This window comes from Trematomus bernacchii, unplaced genomic scaffold, assembly GCF_902827165.1.
Source record: "Trematomus bernacchii unplaced genomic scaffold, fTreBer1.1, whole genome shotgun sequence".
NCBI lineage: Eukaryota > Metazoa > Chordata > Actinopteri > Perciformes > Nototheniidae > Trematomus > Trematomus bernacchii.
This window is the reverse complement of record NW_022987739.1, coordinates 7,659,547-7,680,374: the sequence shown is the minus strand read 5'-3', so window position 1 is coordinate 7,680,374 and position 20,828 is coordinate 7,659,547. Positions and strand designations below refer to the sequence as shown.

The following is a 20,828-nucleotide window of genomic DNA, read 5'->3' as shown; positions in this document are numbered from 1 at the left end:
TGTGGCAGCTTTTAATATCTCTAATGTATGAAGACAACAAGACCTAAATGGAGATTCTTCTCCAGTAATTATTCATTTAAAATCAATCTCTTCCTTAAAACCATGAATTATTAAGAACACTATACTCAGGTCAACCCATTTGTCAGCCAGTTGGTGTGAATTAATGTCCTCTTTGTATGTTTTACAGTATATCCTCAGCTGCCTGCAACAATGTAGTTGGATCTTTCTCATTCATCTCCTCCTTTCTTTAATTACTTCCGAAAAGCACGAGCTTACGTTAGAGTAGCGTGCTCGCATCGTGACGGGAGCTCACTGAGTCTCTGTTCCGCCGACCCTCGCTTTTCTCTCGCAGCCACACCCTCCCTTCTCCATCGGGACTGACTGTGCGTGAGTCTCCCTGTCGGGCACCCGCAGCATCAGCAACACAAAAGGGTCGGAGCTGCCGGAGCTTTACCTCAGCGATCACAAGGAGGCATCGCGTTGGGAAAAAAGGTGCTGGGATTTTTCCCTCTTTTCTTCCATATTGTTTGTCTTTTATGCTGATTGTCTTCCATTTTCACGACGCTGATGACCTTGTCACATATCGCACCTCTCATCTCGCATTGACCCGATCGCATCTTCTGCTCCATCCTTCACAGATGTGTGTATGTGTGCGCGCAGTAAAGGGCTGGGACTTGCAATTTCATCCGATTTGAAATGCGCAAACGCCGATGTCAACAAGCCAAAATTGTAATTAATCGTTAGTAAATAATGCACATCAATTGAAGGCTGTATGGATTTCATATGTGTCAATATGATAAAGCAAAGGCCAGATTCTTTGTTCTCAGTGCGTCTTTTATTCTGCAATTAATACTGTAATCCCTGTGCGGCATGCATACACTAATCTGCCATTAACGGTTACGTATTGATCCGTGCCTTTAGGTCCATGTTGATGTAGTGTTCCACAACAGCGAACCGTGGCTTTCTCCAAATGACACACAATACAGCCTTAGAAATGACAGGATATCTGTGTCAGCTGGAGAACCATGCACAGGCCATATGCTGCGGGCCTGAATGTGCGAAAAATGATATTATGGCTTTATATTTCCACGGGCAATGTGAAGGCTTTTAAATCATTGCTGCATTACTGTCATCATCAGTGGACTATTGTGCTGAGACATACAGACATGGGGAATAGATGGCAGTTTGCCAGAAATGAATTCATAGGCTGCTGGTGTTGGATTTATGGTGCTGGTTTGAGTCAATTGATCTGTTTCATTTTTTGATTGTCTGCCCTACAGGCAAGAATGTGGTATTTTAGCTATAATCTGTGATCTTAGGTGTTTATGTGCTGATGGATGACATATTAAGACACAGAGCTGTCATCCGGGTCTGTATTTTGCAGGAGAAATAGGGAAGAGATCTCATAGTAAAGACTACGTCACTGGTTCAAGAGTAGTGTTTTATAAAGTACTGCAATGTCCAGCTTCATATTCATCCTAAAGGTTTAGATTCTCAGATGCACTGAGCTGCAAAATAAGCATGTCATCACCACCCAGATGGGGACTAGCCTACACTTTTTCAGAAACATCTGTGAAGTGCTTTCGCAATGCAATACAGCATCTATTTTACTTGAGTCATTTAACACCCTTTGACCTCAGATAAAGCTGCAACTATGGATTTGATTTAATCACCACGAGGCAGGCAAACACTGCCTGTTTCATTGTTTTCTGTGTGTTTAAATGTCAATTGATTTTCAATAGCTGCATATTTGACAACAGGAATGGAAACTCCCGGCTTGTTAAAAATAAAACACTTGCCTTCAAAATTAAATGGAACTGAAATGTACTTTGTACAAAAAGTACAAGTGCTCATGTTGTGATGCATTGGCCTAATAACATGCGTGATTATCATTTAAAACTGTGTTTAATAATGCTCTATGCAGTATGTATTCCATTACAATTGATGCTGATATCAAGATGTCAATTATGTATTTAAGGCACATACCGTAGGTCACCCACATTATTCCAGTGTTTATCGTAAATAACCAGGAATTGGATCAAACCAGCAATACTGTGATGATTGCCTTTGAACGTGGTGTATGTTTCTATTTAACATCACTGCAAAATGAAAACCCTCTACATTTAACCATGAAATAATTAAAAACTATTTATGGTATGAAATATGTGAACATATTATGACCTTAATATTCTAAATGGTTTACCATATAGGGCTAGTGCTGTGGCTGCTACAGTGTCATTGAGCATAGCAGGAAGTGTTTGATCGTGGCCTCTTGAAGTGAAGTCATTATGACTCTGCTTATCCTATGTGTGAATATATATGGATGTGAATATCTTAGTGAGAGTTTGTTTATGCTGCTTATACTGGGGGTTTCTATTTCTGCACACAGTCAGTCAGAGGAGCATGCAGTCTGTCTTTGAAGTGCGATGCTGCTGTAATATAGGCAGCTTCCAGGTTGGTGAAGCCCCATCATTACCATATCCCTTTGAGGCTGCAGTGTGAATCTGCCAAAACTAGGGAGTGGGGGAGCTGTCCTTATTACACATCCAATAAGAAAAATTAAGATGATATTAAGGCTGCCACAGTCAAGGAACTAAGCTATTTTGACTTAATGTTGAATGCTGTAAAATACTAATCACTGTAAGACAATTACATACATTTATGACCCTTGTATTAATAAGCAGTTGTGGTGCACCGTTAAAGACTATTGTAATCACACATGTGCATACGCGGTTACTGTTGACCCACAATGAAAGCCTCTGTGCATCAGCCAGAGGAAATGATGAATGCCAGTCTGTTCTCCTGCACTGACTATCTGGCGGGGGAAACAAAGTGTCACTTTGTGCCTCCTCAGCACAGCAGCACTAACTAACAGACACAGGAGAACGCCCATCTCTCCTCGCTCAGCGCTCACTCTGCCTCGCTGACACACCTCCTCCCCTCTGACAGTACATGTGCTTCACTCCAACACGCGTCATGAACCCACACCGTCACCACTTCTCCAGAGTATGCGTCTTTTAGAACTGCAATCACATTTGAATCAATATGAGAATATTAAGGGATGTTTTCCCTGTCACTTTCTTGCACACCCCCACACACAAACACACACGCATACACACTTGCTCACACACACAACTTTGTCTTCACTGCATCTGACACCTGACTCCAGGTAATGCCCTAGATCCACAGTGACAGCAGGCAGGTGGAACGACTCATAGATACCCTCGCACACAGAGCGCCTGCATAACGGTAAGAAGGCATTCTTATACAGAAAGTTACAAAAAATGTTAGGTAAAGCTCTCTGATGTAGGTTGTAGGTTGACTTTAAATATAGCTGCCATTGATTCTTTATGTATTTTTGACTGTGTGCATAACCCGTATATGCAGCTCATGTCATACTGTGTGATTCAGTGAAGTGTAAATATATATCTGCACTTGTGATATTCATAGTTGACATCAACCAAAAATGTATAAGCTACAGTGTTAGAGATGCTCAGGTATGAGACGACAGCCGTTCCTGTTTGTTTGTTCGCACGCTTGAGTATTGTCTCTTAACAATTGGCTAATGTGGAAAATATAACCATGGTCATGTGATACATGGTGCGTGTCACTCTGAAATCCATTGTTTCTCCACATGCGCCCTGTGGAGATCTACAGAGTGGACAAATGCCAAGAACACCTTACAGCAAAACGTTTGAACAAAAATAAAACATTATATAATTTATGGAGGTAGTGTTTATTGCAGCACTGTTGGACTGGGTCGTGTGCAGTCCTGTATTGCACTCAAAGCTAGTACTGCTGGTTGTTTAGTATCTATTAACAGGTTTTAACCCACATTCGGTGGGATGGCTTAAGGATTGGCAATGTTTGTTAGTCAAGTGGTCTACTGCTTTGGTGCAGACTGAAAAATGTCAGCAACTAGAGGATGGATTACCATGCAATAGTTCCATGTTTTCTGGAAGATGCATCCTACTGACGTTGGTGATGCCCTGACTTTCTCCGTAGAACCATCATCGGGTTCACATTTTATTTTGTCAATGCAATATGCAAAGTTGTTGGGGTATACATACTTTTTCAGACCTCCCCACCTACACATTCATAGCTTTGCATTTAATTGTTCACATGGAAAGTTGTGTTAAGAAAAAAAAAGAGAAAGCATGAGAGAGAAACCCTGCTTACTTTCTGTCTTCCAAATAGCTGGTCAATATTGGTGAATGTCAGCTTCTGAAAGTAAAAAAAATGGTCGATCATAGCCCCATTATTTTAAGTCGGTTCTGCAGCCACTTGACCATCCGACAGGCGGTTCTGATTAAACATGCTGACAGCTCTCATCTTGGTAATACTCTTTTCCTCAGCTCTAACTGAAGCTGGGTCTGGGTCCGACATGCTGAGCTGAACGTGTTCACTGACACACATGGGGCTTTGTTTTCAGCCATGCATGAACATTAGCTGTTGGCGCTTTGCTTATGTGTTTACTATCTTTGTTCCCTTTACAATCTGAATCACGCAAAGGTGAAGGGATTTGAGTTATACAATATGTTGGTATTAAAATAGGCCTGCCGACAGACTGCTTTTATATGTTATTTTTGGTTTCACATGTAGCAGGTATGTGGAACATTTCAATTCAAAAGTAAAAAGAAAATTGAATGAAATGCAATGTGTATACAGTATGGGCTGTGTTACACATCTTGTATTTTTTTTTGATGTTTCATCATTAATACATTCAAATCATTTAACTGCAGAGCTGTGTAGCATTTTCACAGTTCAGCCGAGGACATATTTCTCTGTTTGAATTGTTTTTTATTTAGGCATTTTAAATATTCCCTGGAGATAGACATTCTGAGGATTCTTTGGACTGTGTCCAGAGGATGCTATTTTTATGATAAAAAAAATCCTAACTTACAAGTGGCAGCGGCTGGTGGAAACAAGGCCTTCTTTCCAATCTATCTGGATTTGGTTTTGTTCAAATAAGATATTTTTTCAGAAATAAGAACTCTCCTGATCCTTAAACAGGCTCCTGTGGCAACTAGCAGCATGTCCTGACTTGCTTTACTGTCAGCAGTAGTGACTGGCTGAGATTATGATTAATCACCTCACACACACCTGATATTTATTTTCCACATGTGTAAATGCCCAACCCTTTTGCATGGCGTGCTCCAACTCTTGGTTTACTTGGAAACTCCTCCGTTGTTCTTTGTGCTGCTCAGTGCAGCTGCTGTTGAAACACCAGCAGAAACACATTCATGTGTACGCCAAGTGAACTATTTCAGTGTGTTTGTAGAGAGGAGGATTTGGTGGGAGGGGTGATTCTGTGTTGCCTCTCTCTCCTCTGGCACCTGCTATTGCTAACATGTTGCCATGGTAACCATGAGGCTGCTCAAACTTCAGAGAAAGGTGGAGATTGGGACAAAGAGTTGATGTTGATGAGACTATGTGGGAGTCTAGACCCTAAAAGAGTGACGCAATAGTGCAGTATAGATTTCTGATAGAACATTTTAAGTGCTTCCTCATCCAACCCCTCCCCACGTCACCCCCTCATGCCATGCTCATGTTTCCCGTCGTGAGTGCAACTGACAGATCTAACAAACCCAAACTGTCTCTGTTCTGTATTTATTTCACCGTTTTCTCCCAAAGCAACAGCGGAGGCAGCATCAAGGCTCTTCTGGGTAAAACAAGCTTTGTGCAAAAGAACAGATCGATGTTCCCTAAGGTTTTACTGCAGTGGTGTGCAGCCGTCTCGAGCTGTGCAGCTGAAATAGGTAAAACACGGCTCCGCCAAGTCCGTCCGCCTGCTTTGTCAGCAAGCTACTTGTGCTGTGAGGTTATGGCACTTAACCGCTACAACACTAAGCCATGCCTTTGGACGTTGGTATTTGTCTGGTGCAGAGATGTGTCACCATCCAAATGATGTTGAGCTGTTGGGTAGTTTCCAGAGCGCAGCATCGTGTTATGCCGCCGCCATACTCTGATGCAGCTGTATCCTTGTCAAAGGCATCTCTCTGCTTCTGTAGAGCACATGGCTGCTCTTCGTGCTTTTCTCATCCCATCTCTAGCTGACCCTCAAGTCGGTCCGCTGCAGCAAACAGACTGCAAACACACTCCAGTACACAACATAACAAGGCACACACTGACTTCTTATCACACTTGCTCAACATCAGGAATTGCAGCCAATTCCAGTAAACACTGGTAAATAAACAAAACAAGAATTCACAATATCTCTCTTTACACCAGCAGACACAATCAAATACTGTCTGTGTTCCAACACCCGACTACCAAACATGCTTGTTCGCTCCTTGTTCTACGCTGGCAGGACAAAGAGCCTTTATTGGGTCGAGACATTTCTGAGAGAGTCTGTCCGGCTCTGTCCCCGTGAGGAAGGAAGCCCACGGCATGCTGATCCAACTGGAGACAGCCGGCCTCTCTCTGTCTCTCTCAGTACTGTCTCATGCTCTCTTTTGATTCTAACGCTGCCGGCCTTGTGGTTTCACACACATTTCCTGCTGCACATCAGAAAACCTCTGGCTCGGCCAACATGCTGCAGACAAGTGTGTGAGGAGGCAGTCGGTGCTGGTTGGTGGCAGTCCACAAAAAGTAAATAAGAGCTGGTTTGTGTGGTTATTCCTTTCGTGGATCTCTTATCATTGGAACATGTTCAACGCAGGTGCTATTAGTTTCTTCTTTTATTGGTAATTACGGAACTTTCTGTAGCTGTATTATCTTATATGTGGAGTTGACTTATTCTGCATCAACTAGCCACAACAGAGTGGCTTCAGGGGGCTTATTTTGCTTTTAAAACAGCAGAGGCTTTATTTAGCGGTATACATGCTAAACAAATTAGCCACCCTGCAAGTGCTTGAATGATGCTAAGAGGGAATGGAGAGCAAATAAAAACAACAAAGTCCAACTGCAGCGACCCCCCCCTAACAATGTAAACATTCAGGGTCCCTTTCCTGATCTCTCATATGTCTCTCCTCAATTTTCCCTAAACCTCAACGCTCACACTTCAACCCTCCTGCAGTACAGACAATAACATCATCCACATGCTCACCTCCTTCTTCTCTCACCACAGCCAAGGTGTGCTGTGACCATGGCAACGGACGCCACGGAAACTAAGCACGAGATGCTTTTAGAGGTAACCGAATCCAAAGGCCCAGGTAAACAGGAAAAATGAGTTCTTTTCAGCGACATCTTAAAGAGACAGTGTCAAAGTGGATTCAGTGATCACATCATGAGGATTAAATGACCTCTGTCACTGTCTGTTCAATGTGTTGTCTCTTTAAGATCTGCATGGTGTGGTGATGGGTTTGATTCAGCCTTTACATGCGAGTGGTGTGCTGTGTCCACTTGACGACTTCTTTGATCTCCTTTACCTATACTTCTTTTTAGGTGATGTCTGTGCAAAAAGAAGAAAAAACACACAAAGACTTTTATGTCACTTACATTTAGTGAGTGTTATGATGCTTGTTTTTATGCTAACAGGCTGCTGGCCGTTGTTTTCTATATTGAACTGACAGATATTAAAGCGTTATTTATCTTCTCATGTAACTAGAAAGCCAGAAAAGGGCATTTCCCAAAATGTTAGACTAAAGGAAATTCATTCCTTGTGGGATGAATTTCCCTGCTTGCATTAATATCAGAACATTGTGCTGTTGCATCGTGTGCATTCAAAAAAAAAAAAACATGTTTATTTCCACTTTAAGTTGCCTTTACCAGATGTTAAATATTCTCCTGAGGACCTGGGTCAAAACGCACTGCATCGCAAGCACACAGGAAGTCAAAATTAACCTCAGTTGGTTGGGTGCTGCTCTGTAGAGTGCTGCTGCTGCTGAGTCGTCTACGCGGCAGAAAAAAATGGTCCTTTCTCGTTTCACGCATGAGTGTGTGAGCATGCCCACGGCAGTGCATTATAGGCTCGGGATCAGAGTAGAAACACTGGACGGGCACTGATGCTGGAAGAGCATTCTGCAGGGAAGCAGACCATCTGGGTCACATCAGAATATCCCCTCACATATTCTCAAAACTGCAAAGACTCCTGATTTGGGAAAAAAAAGGAAATTATTTCTACAAAAATGTAAATTCATGAGTAATTTCCCAAAGATTTCTCATTCATTTCAAGTCCTTCTTTAAACATAAAGCTAAGGAAACCAATTTAAAACTAACCCACCTTTATTAGATCTTCAATCTGATGTAAACATCAAGGTCCTAAATATGATTTACCCATGGTGAAAATTAATACAAAAAGGGACAAAACCATAAGAGAGAAAACAAGGAAAATATTAAAACATAAGTGAGGTCTCATCATCACGCTGTAATATATCTCAGAACTGATTGATTGCTGAGTGATACAAAAACTGAACTGCAGGATTTCCCAAAATGTCATGTCATTGTTTTGGACAAACGACTTATTGATGAATCAAAAGAAGAATCAATTGGTAATGAAATCAATTGTTGACTTCCAAATTCCTTATGACTACAAATAGAAATTGAAGGAAACCTTAGTAAACCTTAATGTGTCTTTTTTTCCAGAGTTAGATGAGTGAATTAAGACCATTATGCAGCCACCATCAGCAGCCTGTTGGCTTAGACTCGAAACAGTAAAACATATAGCATTGCTTTGTCCAAAAATAGCTACCAGCATCTCTAAAAGTGAACACCAAGCCTCGAATCTGTACAAAACAATTGTAAAAACAATACGTTGTAGTTTTACTGGGTTTAGCTGCTGGATTATTCCTGTGTTGGGAGCAGCACATAACTCCCCAGTAGAACCACAACTTGTTTACACATTGGATTTATGATTGAACAACAAATATATATTCATATTTCTGAAGTAGTAAGAGACTCTTCTCCAAACATATGACTGTGGCTGCAAAATGAGTTTAGACATCTGTCACAACTGTATTTGTCCCAGTCTGAAATGTTGCCTTTTATACAGATACAGGGTTTTTGTGTAAAATAATTGAATATCTGGTAGACAATTGATTTTTGGAGGCGTGTGGCGCAGTGGGTTGTGCGTAGGTGTTCGGATCAGGGTTCAAACCCCAATGCAGTCAGCATGTCGTTGTGTCCCTGGGCAAGACACTTCACCCCAAATTGCTCCTGTGGGGATTGTCCACAGTATTGAGTATGTAAGTCGCTTTGGATAAAAGCGTCTAACAAGTAACATGTAATGTAATGTAATTTCTATTGATTATTTGAGTGACACTTCTAGAAAACAAAAACTGTTCTTTTTAATTAAACTGCTTTTCATAAAGGCGTACAACAAAAGAATCCTAACAAACACTTCCCACTCTGTCCTTAAAGTCCTATGTTTGTCAGTACACAAATACATACCAAGCACTTAAAACTCTCCCACACAAAAATATAAAGAGTTGAGACTGTACGTGGGGAAATTAGTTTACTGTATCATTTCCCATGATGCCTCTGGTACAGTGAGCAGCATGCAAAGTGAAATCCCACACCAGTTGCTACTTATAGCTCTGAAAGGGATACCCACAGAGGCCTGAGAACGCCTGTCTGCACAGTGGTGTAGAGTAGCTGTGTAGCTCTGTAACCTCACCCTCTTAGTTCATGCAAGGGACCTCCACGAGTACACGGAGACAAAAAACAAAACACACAGAGACTTACAAAGACACACAAACCCCCTTTATTATATTTAATTGAGCCAGAAGATATCTGTTTACATTTTTTCGAATGACATCATGTCAACAAATCTCTTCTTTGGAATCCCATGGAGTGATTAGAGCAATGTTTTCCCTTCAAGCAAGGGAAAGTTTAGCTTATGTGTAAGAGTTTATAACTTTCTGACTTGAAAGAGGATGAGGATATAGAAATATCATTCAAAAGTCCAAAAGTTTCATTACTTTTGATCACCAGCACTTACAGGACTTTATTGCCGGCTGCTTTACTTTATTGCATAGGTCAGACTCAGGACACGTTTGTTTTTTGGTAGCACATTGCACCGGAGCGATTAGCAGTGATATGTGTCATTAAGTGATAATGGGGGTTAACACCCTTTAGTTTTGCATTAGATAATACACTTCTATCTCTTGGAGAGGCGTTATCTATTGAGGTGATGCAGTTCAAGTCTGATAATCAGCCACACATTTAACGTCAACTCCTTGGGGCCATGCAGACAGCTTGGATGTCGTTGTGGGTTTTCACTGCTTTCCTTTCTCTCAGGACCAATCATGGATTTGGCTGTTTTCAGTCAGTGAATCAGGGATTTGTTCCCTATTTCTCTCAAGCTGCTACTGCTGTGTGGGTGCTCCCTTTTTCTGCGTGTTGTGTATCTTTCCCACTTCCGTTTGAACACTAGTAAGTACGAGCCAAGGTTTTCTTCTCATTCCATCTGCTATTTTGATTTATTTTCTTCAAATAAAATCAATTGCATTTCATTATCCACACACACGCATACAAAAACACGCCCATAGGCACCGGCCTGCTCCTTATCTGGCTGAGGATATAAAGATTGATGATCTGATTGCATGTAGCCGTGGTTGTCATATATTCTCTTTTGCCCGCAGAGAGAAGACGACAGGGCAAATTCCAGCCCTTCAAACGGCTCTTCGGGAGAAAGAAGAAGAGGGAGGCCAAAGGGGGCTTTGATGGAGCAGAGCTAAAGGCCAGTTTTTCTACCGGGGAAGTGCGCAATGGAATTGTATCTGACGATGAGGAGTCCAGTCAAAATCTGAGGTAACTACGGAGATGAAGTTTCATTTGTACACATATTTGTCAGTGATACATAACGAAACAAAGCTTGTCCTTTTGCCATTGTATCATTGCTCATAAAAACTGCAATCACAGGTTTTATTAGAGCCCACAGGAAGTTACACACATTTGATAAAAGAAACTCAGTTGCTTATCATTTTCTTTCACTTCCAGTAACGGGAAAGTGTTATAAACCCATTCTGCAAGTTGTTGGCAGTAATGACACCCTGAAGACATTCTTATTCTTCCACAGGGATTTGAATCCCATCGGATCACGAGCCCTGTCACACGACAGCATCTTCATTCCAGAGGAGCCGGCGCCCGAGGCCGGTCTAGATCACAGCATGTCCCAGGAAAACGTCTCGGACAAAGTCAGGAATCTGCAGGTGGGCCTTGTGGCGGTGTGCACTCAATGCCTGAAGAGTTATTTTTCAGTCTACAACCATAACATGTTTCCTTTTTCTGTTGGTCAAACAGAAGCAGATAGCACAAGGTATAAAGTTTGGCCAGAGACCTCCTTCTTTAAGGAAAAGCGAGGGAGATGAGGGAAGTTCGGATGAGGAAGAGGTCCCTCGGAGTCCTCTGAAGGTTCTGGCCCAGGTAGAAGCCGAGCCAGCAATCACAGAGCCAAAGGTAATAACTTATTAACTTATGCATGCATTCTGATGACGATTTGGTTCAGTTTTTAAAGGAGCTCGATAGATGTAATACACCACAGTCACAGGTCACGTGTAGTACTACTGCATGAGGCGAAGTCCCTCCCCTTCCGGTGGGACTCATGGGACCTTATTTCGGAAAAAGTTTGTAGAAGTCAATGGAGAGAGAAAGATTATCTTTCGATCCCGTTTGAATTGTGCCACGAATTACACATATGATGTTTGTCAATCTTAAATAATAATTTCCATGTCAAAAAAGTCACAGTTTGTCGTAAAACTGTTGAAATATAAGACTATGAAAAATACGCAACTAGAAAGACTACAAATCCCAGAATCCCGGTCCCGCATGCTGGCTCTTACGAACCGACTAACTCCCTTTTTGTGTATGTACAGCTCTCAACATGCCCAGACTTGTAGTGATTTTCACCTCTTTTAATACTTTTCGCCTCATGCTGAAAGAAAGAAGTGAAATGTGCCAATGTGACGGCCGTCTTGGTGTGTGGTGCGAGACAGGAGATGTAGTTCATTGAGCGGTTTCACACAAAAAAAGTGTTACTTCACAGTTTTACGACACATTTTTATTTGACTTGTAAAATTATCTTTTAAATTGACAAACATCATATGTGTAATTCGTGGCACAATTCAAACGGGATCGAAAGATAATCTTTCTCTCTCCATTGACTTCAATGCATAACTTTTCCGAAATAAGGTCCCATGGAGCTCAACCGGAAGAGGAGGGACTTCGCCTCTCTATAAAACCTTTTGTGGCTGCAGGGGGAGCTGTGCTAAATGAGGTGTTATTAACTGTTGTCATTTATTTGATGGCGTATTGTAGATAAAAAAAAAAATATTGAGCTGCGGGGAGGGAGATAGCATTCAGGGAAAAGCCTTTCATATTTTCTGCGGTTAAAGGAATTAATGAAATAAAAACTTGAGTACTTCCTTATTGCTAATCCAGTTGCAAAGTACAATTTGGTAAGGTCATCCAGTGCATACAAACACACAGCATCTGTAGTGTGAGGAGGTTGATCCTTTCTTTCATTTGTGACTTTAGATTCAGAGAATTTATGAGTTTCTTCTTGCAAATGTACAATTTTGAACTTGGTATTCCTCAAGTACTTCCCCACCTAAGCCTGTTCCTTATTTGCTTTAAGCTACGTTAGCCGCTAGCATAATACATAATACACATATCATTGGTCACAGTTGCTTTTTGGGTAATGTATGATGAGGAAAAAGAAGACGACAATTTAAAAAAAAAAAAGATCTTCAAATGAATTGAATCTAAATTGATCCTTTGTTTTGCAGTCCAAGTCTGACTGTTTCATATTATGAGTGCAATGCATTATAGGTATTTGCACAACGATTTAATGCATTTGAGTTTTTAATAAAAGCTGTTTTTGTGACAAAAGCAGGTCCAGGGGGGTCATCAAGCCGGACCTCACAGCACCCCAGTGAAGTCACCGAGGTCCAAACGAGTTCTTCTGCCCACTGGTACCATCGAGTCCATCAATCTGGACTCTGTTCCACAGTCTGTTCCTCGCCTGGACAACACCGCTGCCAGACATAAGCTGTCAGTCAAACCCAAAAACCAGAGGATTTCCCGCAAACACCGACGGTTTACACAGGTGAGCTTACCCGCGAGTCGTCTCAGATGGGTATAAGCATGTTTTGGGTTTATTCTATGACATTTCACACCCTTTTTTGGGATTAACAAAATAGGAGCTAATGCTTTTTTCCACATTCCCAGGACCTCCAGGAAGTTGATATTCCTGGTGTGTTGCAAGAGGACTTCGAAGCAGCCGGTTTCTCCACAGACGCCCAACGCAGAGCATCTGTTGAGTCCCTAGGAAGCTTCAAGAAACAGAGACTACATGAGGAGGAGAGACAGGAGACGAGGAGGAGGAGGGACCTGGAGGAGCAGAGACTCAGACAGGAGGAGGAGGAGAGGAGGAAGAGAGCAGCAGAGGAGCTCAGGCTGCGTCAACTAGAGGAGGAGAGGTGTCGTAAACAGCAGGAGGAGGACGAGAGAAAGCTTAAAGAAGAGACAGAGAGGAGGAGGATTGAAAAGGAGAGAAGAATTAGAGAGGAAGATGAAAAAAGGCGACGAGAGGAGGAAGAGCGGATGCGAAGGGAGGAGGAGGAAAGGAGGAAAGAGGAAGAGGAAGAAGCGAGGAGGCAGCAGGAGCTCGAGGCTGAGAAGAAGAGGAAGCTAAGAGAGGAGGAAGAGCAGAGGAAGAAAAAGGAGGAAGCGAAGAAGCTGAGGTTGCAGGAGATTGAAGAAAAGAAAAGGTTGGAAACAGAGAGGACTAGGAAGGAGGAGGTGGAGCAGAGGAAGGCTGAGGAGGTGCGCTGGAGGGAGATGGAGGAGAGACAGAGGCCTTTCTCCTTCAAAGTTTCCTCTGGAGAAAAACAGATTTTGTTCCAGAAGGTCAACCTGACGCCTGTAACGCCTGCGCCCAGCTACCAGAGCGCTGCTGCAGCCGAGCGAAGAGAGAGCGCGTCCTCCTCTGAAGGACCAGAGTCCCCCAACCTGCCAACGTCTCCATTCGTCCCCCACACCGCCATCCTGGTGACGGGCGCCCAGCTCTGTGGGACGGCCGTCAATATGGACCAGATCAAAGACAGCGCCTGCAAGTCTCTGCTGGGTTTGGGAGAGGACAGGAAGGCCCAGGGAACACCGCCGACCAAGAGCAAGACCTCACCGGACCGCAAGTCTGGCAAAACCAAGTCCCTCAACGAGTCCTCGCTCTCTACAGACCAGTCTATCCTGGCAGAATGGGCGAGCATCAGATCAAAGATATTCAAGGGGGTGGAGGAGGGGAAATACGACGAACAGCAAGAACAGAGCAAGAACCAGCCTCAGCCCGGCAGCGAAGACACGCCTGCGTTCTCCCACACCAACCTCAGGAAGACCATGTCCGCCAGCGCCAAGTTCTCCATCACTCCTGCGAAGAAGAAGTTTGGAGATTCAAACAGGAACTCTGAGGTGTTTGGTGCCGAGGAAAAGGAAGCAGGAGAGGAGGGTTCTTCGCCTGAAAGCCCCATCGCAGCCTCCCCGGCTCCAAGCAGCAAACCTCAGAACAGGACGAGTAAAACCGTCCGAATCGTAGAAAGAGGGTCAGAGGAGTGTATGTTTGCCAAAGACCTCCCCTCTTTCCTGGTTCCTAGCCCTGGAGCTAAACCTGAGGCGGCAGAGTTAAAGAGCAGGGGTCGCAGTGAGACGGGGGCGTCTGAAAGTGGAGAGGAGGGAGAGGAGGGAGGCCAGGAAGGCGACGACAATCCTTCGCCTTTCGGCATAAAGCTGAGGAGGACCAACTTCTCCCTCCGCTTTCACAGCGAACAGTCCAGTGAGAAAAGGAAGAAGCGCTACAGTGCTGGGGACAGCTTTGACGGCGTCCCCTCCCCGCTCACCCCCATGGAGACAGACTCTGATACCTCCTCTGTCTTTTCTGACAAATCCATTAGCCCATCATCTCCGCAGAAAGAAGGTGCGGCGGGCAAGTACTTACACGCATCTGCCTCCCCCGCTGCGCCTCGGGCGAAACCTGGAAAGTCTTCCAGCTCCAGCACACACAGCGAAGGTGAGAAAGTGCTTTCCAAGCCACCCATCTACAGAAGACCAACCACGTCACCCAAACCAAGTGGAGCCGTCCCCACCCCTCCCCCGTCGCCGCTGCCTAAGGAGGTCCATGTTGTTGACGCTGTGATTCAGAGGACAGGGGCCGCAGAGTCGTCCAGCCAGGAGCAGACCCTCAGGAGCGAGGAACATTCAGCGGTGGCTCAGCTTCACCGCAGCAGCCAGAGCCAGGTCCGAGAGGAGGAGGAGCCGAAGGAGAAGAGATCCTTCTTCCCCTCCATCAACATCCCCTGGAGAGAGAAGACAGACAGGAAGGCAGAGCTCATCAAGAAAGGTCAGCGCTACTTAGATATAGCACTATAGTTCTAATCTGGAGTCCTTGGTTTTTAATTTAACAAACATAGAACATAGTTCTCCGATAACAATAGTCGTTTTGTTTCTTTATTCATCGTCTGGTCATAAAAATATCGGGAAATAGCCCAAAATATTCATCCTAGTTTGTCAAAGTCCAACGTAGTGTCTTTAAATGTCTTGTTTTTTCAGTCCAAAACCATGAGATATTAAAGTGGACCTATCATGCTATATTTGAAACATATATTGTAGGGCCATACCTATATAAAACATGTCTGTGAAGTTTTTTTTTCAAAATACCAAACGGATCATGCATTTTAGCCATGCCTCATTTCGCTCTATTTGCTCTTTTCCAGCCCTGTTTTGGCAAGGGCTGATTCTGCTTTTGTGGCAGACTACAGCGCCACTTACAGGCCTGGCATATGTACTACAGCGTCTCCAGCGCTTTTGAGCGGTCTCTCATTCCCCTGATAGGTGGAGAGTTGCCCATATAGGCGGAGCACCCCTTTTCTGATGTCAGAAAAATTCAAATAATAATCAGCTCCGTTGCAGCCCCGTTTTTAGAGATTTGGGTATGGAGGAAAAGAGAGAGGGTTGTGTTTTCTGACACAGTGAAGATCGACTTACAGTAAATATAATAACAATAATAATAGATGTATTTTGTAAGTGCTTTTACAGGTGCTCAAAGTCGCTTTACAGAAATATGTAGCTATCTTAAACCAGTTAAGCCCCATGCCCCCGGTACCGGGGGCAAAACGCAACATCTAGCAAGAAACAGCGTCTGAGGGCTTCTTAACATTTAACAAACTATGAATGTGTCAAACCCACTTAACGGGAAGAAACTCAGCTATCGGACAATATTAACAATTTTTAGCTGAACAAAACACAAGGGTAATAACAAAGGCTCTGAATTAGCCCTGAGCGAAAAAATGCTAACTCACTTAGCACAGAACTCACGGTAAAATACTCTTATTACTTATCGGATCTGCACAAACAAGATATCGATTAGCAAGCTGAGATTCCACAGATTCCAGAAATATAAGTATCATCACTAAGCGACAGGGGAAGCAAACACAGACATCACACAACAGTGGCGTCGCCTGGCCTGGGCATCCGGGGCTTTAGCCCCGAATGTTTTTTCTGTAGCCCCGGACAATTCTCCCTCAATAATATAATACATTAACCGTGCTTTACGTGAACCTCATCATGACACAAGAGAGGACGGCAGGACTGTAATTTCCCATGTTCAGTGAATGCAACAGAGGCATGACACCAGACCAATCAGAGAGTTGCATGGAAATAAACGTGTGCTTGTGTCATTCAAGCTCGGCTCTGTGTGTGTGTGGCAAAAGCGCATTTAGTGTGAGAGAGAGAGAGAGAGAGAGAGAGGGACCGGTGCCAGCAGGGACCGTGTTGTTAGCATCTGGTTAGCTAGCTGATAAACGGACATCCACAACAAGCTGGAGGAGAGTCCTCTGCTGACAGACTGAGAGACTCAGGTGAGCTAAAGGACTCTCTGAGTGTTTAGATAGTTTACTTTAGTCTAAGTTATCTCAGTGGGTCTCCAACGGTTTGGTCACAAATGATTCAAAAGATAGATATGATCATTATAGTTATAAAAAAAATAAAGAGAATAAAGGAAAAACAGTTATGAAATACTATATGGCAGTAAAACAACAATAGAGTTTAAAAGGGGAGTGATTTGTAAAATATCCTTAAAGAAAAAGAAAATCTGTTTACAGTTCTGTTTCAAATGGGTGTTGAGAGATGTATCCATAGATCTCTTAATGTTGCTCTCAAAGTGCACCAGATTGATGCTTTTAACTTCAATATTTAAAAAAAAATCTTCCCGGGGGAGCATCCCCCCGGACCCCCCTAGAGGAGGTTAGGTCCCCCCCCCCCACTCATAAAAAATAGCACTTTACCCCGGCCTATATGCCGTGAGCTGATTATCGAGCCTTCATTGTAACAGTCGCGGGTATACTGTGAGTGTGCGTGTGGGGAGTGTTGCAGTAGAATATTCCACTGTAGCGCCGCCCCGAATGTTTTCAGGTCCTTTTTTTTTTTCAGGCCCTGTCACACAACATAGCTTTACGGAGCAAACACGGGAGAAATATCTTACCTTTTGCTGTTTTTGATCAAAAGTTGTGTTCAATGGCATTAAAACGATAAAAACGCTGCTGAATGTTAATCCAATGTGTCTGAAATGATTACTGATAATCCATCTTCATATTTATGTCAATAACGGAGTTTTCATATATAGCTGCTATGATAGCTACCAGAGTGTATGACAGCTTCCGGTTTTGGGCATTCTGGCTACGCATCACTCTCTTCACCGATGGGTAATGTTTAGATGGATTCTAGGAACTTCCCCTCGATTCTATTGGCTCCAAAGGTTAAAAAGAGATGTCAATCATCAAAATCGAATCGAGGGGGGCCGGAGATATGGAAAATGCACCCAAATGACCCCAGAAATGTTTTTATTTTGCTAAACCTCTCTAAAAAGGTCAAATGTCACTTGTTTTGCATCAATCTTGATACAGGGTACTTATTATATGTTGTAGTTTGGATTCCTAAAGCTTTTAGTCTACTATCCCATCATTCAAGGGTGGTTTTCATTATAAGTAAGGTTTTCTTTTTGGACGGACACTATAATTTAAAAAATGTTACTATGTTTAATCTGAATTTAGTTTAAAATAAAAAAAATCTATATTGATTCTGACTTTTCTACATCCAACTCACAGGTTTATCATTGCTTTGAGAAAAATATTATTAATTTACCCCTTTTAGAAGTGAAGATATAGGCAATTGTTCTGGGAATGTCATTTTCGAGCCTGAGGCCTGAAAAACAGGCTCGGGGCTCAACTGATTAACAATATTTAATATTTGAGAAACTTGGCTTTGATCAAATTATGTTTTGCCTCAGTAATGTATCAATCTTCCTTTGTCTTGCTGCAGAAAAACCATCCCTACAGAGCAGGCACTCACTGGACAGTTCGAAGGTCCAGGAGAAGGAGGGGCCCCTGTGGATCACACTGGCTCTGCAGAAGCAGAAGGGCTTCAGAGACCAGCAGCAGAACAGAGACGACCGCCGCAGCCACAGAGAGGCCAAACTGGCTGAGAAACAGGGCAGAGACAGTGTATGTGCCCCAGGCTAACTCTTTACACACTTTGTATTCTTTCTGACATTCAAATAATCTTTCAATATCCGTCTGCTCATATGGTCACCCATCTCTTCTGCAGGTTACGCTGGTGAGCCCCACAGAGAGCAGAGGAAGCGGCAGCACCAGTCCGTCCTCTAAACCTCAGACCCCAGAGGAGCCCAAGAGACCGGACAGCCTGCTGGGACGCTTTGAGAGGCGAGAACACCTGAAGAAAGCCAACACCTTACCCAGCTCTGTCACGGGTAAGACCTGCACGTCTAAGGATAGAAGATATATACTGCAGATATGATTATTTCAGTGAATTTTCTAAATGTATTTGGGTAAAAATAGTATATATTCCTATATGAAAATTATCCTAAAAATATTCAGATTTATCCATATTGGATAACATGTCAGCTTCAGCCATAAATCTATATTTCTCCATGTTGAAACTCTTAGATATTTCAACAATGTATTGATTAAAAAAATAGTATATCACACAAGGATAGAGCTGCAACAATTAGTCCATTTTGTAGATGACAAGAATTAAGAAATAATTGTTAAATGGAACATTTTCAACTTACATGATAGTAAAGTTAATATTTTGTGGCTTGACGGTTGGCTTGTCCAAGTAAGACTTTAGTCAATTCTGAAGAGCATTCTTTTTTTTTAAAGGGTTTCTTTAAAGTTTTAAAGACTAAATACTGTATATGGAAAAGATCATCTGGATACTTATGATAATGCAGATAACAACTGCAGCTAATTCAGTTTCATTTAACCTCTTTGATAAAAGCATTGAAACGGCTTTGTGGTATAACAAAAAGATGTGTAACGACTGTCCTTGATTTTTTTTGTCCCAGTTGAGATTGCAGACTCTACACCGTCGCCCCCTGCTGTCAAGGAGGTGTCAAAGCGCTTCCCCTCCAGTGACTCTCCGCAGGTCTCCACGGAGCCGGCCTGGCTGGCCCTGGCCAAGAGGAAGGCCAAAGCCTGGAGCGACTGTCCTCAGATCATAAAATAACTTCCCACTGGACTCTGGCCTGCACTGAGACTGCACACTGCCCCGGACTCTAAAGCACCTGAAGTGTCACCATCACCTGACCCCCCACCCCCCATGAAAACCCTCCTGACTGTGAAACAAGTAAAGCCCTCCATCACCTCGTAACCCCACACACACTGGCTGGTACTATTATCATGTTAAAGTGCGCTTCACATTTAAATACTTCAATACAATCGCACAGATATATGTAAACAATTGTTGCGCGCATGCACATTCTGTATACAAACACTAAATATGTCGCAGTCCGGGGGGCAGGAGCCAATCAAATCATGGCTGGCCATCGCAATAGCCAACCCCAATTTAGTTTTTTTATTTTGTAGCCAACTGTGTCACAATGGTTGTAAATAAATAATTTGCTCACACGTGAAAAGGTAAACACTTCTTTAGTGGAGAGGTGAAGCTCTGACATATGACAGTGTTTAATCAACAGAGGGTAACTGTCTGATTTGTTTTTTAAGGGCTACCAGTAACAATAAAACGACACGACACTGTTGGATCTGCTTTTTGACGTCTGATGGAAGTGTTACAGTTGTTGGTATTATTTATGTGAAGCAGCGGATTTATCTATGTTGAAACGATACTGCATCTTCTCTCTGAGCCTTGTTGGTCATGTACAAAATAAGCCTTTCTTTCTCTCTTTTTCTACTCATACTGGAAACCTTAGCATAACAATTCTCACTGTGTCCGTGATGACTGTGATAGCTGTCAAAGAGGCTATTGTGCCATTATAAAGTAACCTTACATCTGTCATTATCACACGGTGGGTGCACCTAAACACAGCACTGAAGACCAAAAGTGTTACTGGGCATTTACAGTGAACTGCACATGATCCTCCCCACAGCTGTGTGATGACGTGGTTTGGATTTATTTTGCTTTGCTAATGGAAACAGACACAACACCTGCTTGCTGTAACATACAATTCTTGTAGCTGTCCTCCCGCAACACACTAGTGTTTGTAGGCTTACGCCATCACTTCCTCGTAAATGTGATATGATCTTACACGATATTGTAAGCATTTCCTCCTATGAAAAAAAAAGAATCCTCCAGCTTTCTCATTTCCTGCCACTCACTAAATGATCTGTATGTATGTAAGTATGAACTGTACGGAAGTCAATGGCGTCTCCAGAGCTTCGGTCAGAAAGAGTCACTTTGTCATTTTGTTACTAACGGTCGTGGTCGTGCACAATAGTGTATTGTACGCAGTGTTAAATGTAACGAGAAAAATGTTTGGTATTATTTGCACTTTTTTTCCCACTTAGAGATATTCATGATGAAATTCCTAAAGAAACACAAAATGTTATGAATAATGTAAATTAAATACTGATGTCTGAACT

At 42.9% G+C, this 20,828-nt stretch overlaps 1 protein-coding gene across 2 annotated transcripts; it reads left to right on the top strand.

Moving 5' to 3' along the window:
* The first annotated feature begins 423 nt into the window (after positions 1–423).
* On the top strand, positions 424–20,816 carry cracd (capping protein inhibiting regulator of actin dynamics). Of its 2 annotated transcripts, none has more exons than XM_034146128.1 (9): positions 424–492; positions 10,524–10,692; positions 10,961–11,093; positions 11,185–11,340; positions 12,773–12,988; positions 13,111–15,274; positions 18,250–18,431; positions 18,535–18,697; positions 19,295–20,816. In XM_034146128.1, the coding sequence occupies exons 3-9, from the start codon at positions 11,052–11,054 to the stop codon at positions 19,453–19,455; spliced, it is 3,084 nt and encodes a 1,027-aa protein (XP_034002019.1). In that variant the 5' UTR covers positions 424–492; positions 10,524–10,692; positions 10,961–11,051; the 3' UTR covers positions 19,456–20,816. The 2 variants fall into 2 exon arrangements, with proteins under 2 accessions (XP_034002019.1, XP_034002018.1); XM_034146127.1 differs by lacking the exon at positions 424–492 and adding an exon at positions 5,734–5,759.
* The last annotated feature ends 12 nt before the right edge of the window (positions 20,817–20,828 follow it).

What these genes read in the sequence shown, in the direction of transcription:
- cracd (XM_034146128.1), top strand. Translation starts at nt 11,052, where the DNA reads ATGTCCCAGGAAAACGTCTCGGACAAAGTCAGGAATCTGCAG. An exon ending in GGCAGAGCTCATCAAGAAAG is followed by an intron (nt 15,275 to 18,249) that starts GTCAGCGCTACT and finishes GTCTTGCTGCAG; the next exon opens with AAAAACCATCCCTACAGAGC. An exon ending in CTTACCCAGCTCTGTCACGG is followed by an intron (nt 18,698 to 19,294) that starts GTAAGACCTGCA and finishes TTTTTGTCCCAG; the next exon opens with TTGAGATTGCAGACTCTACA.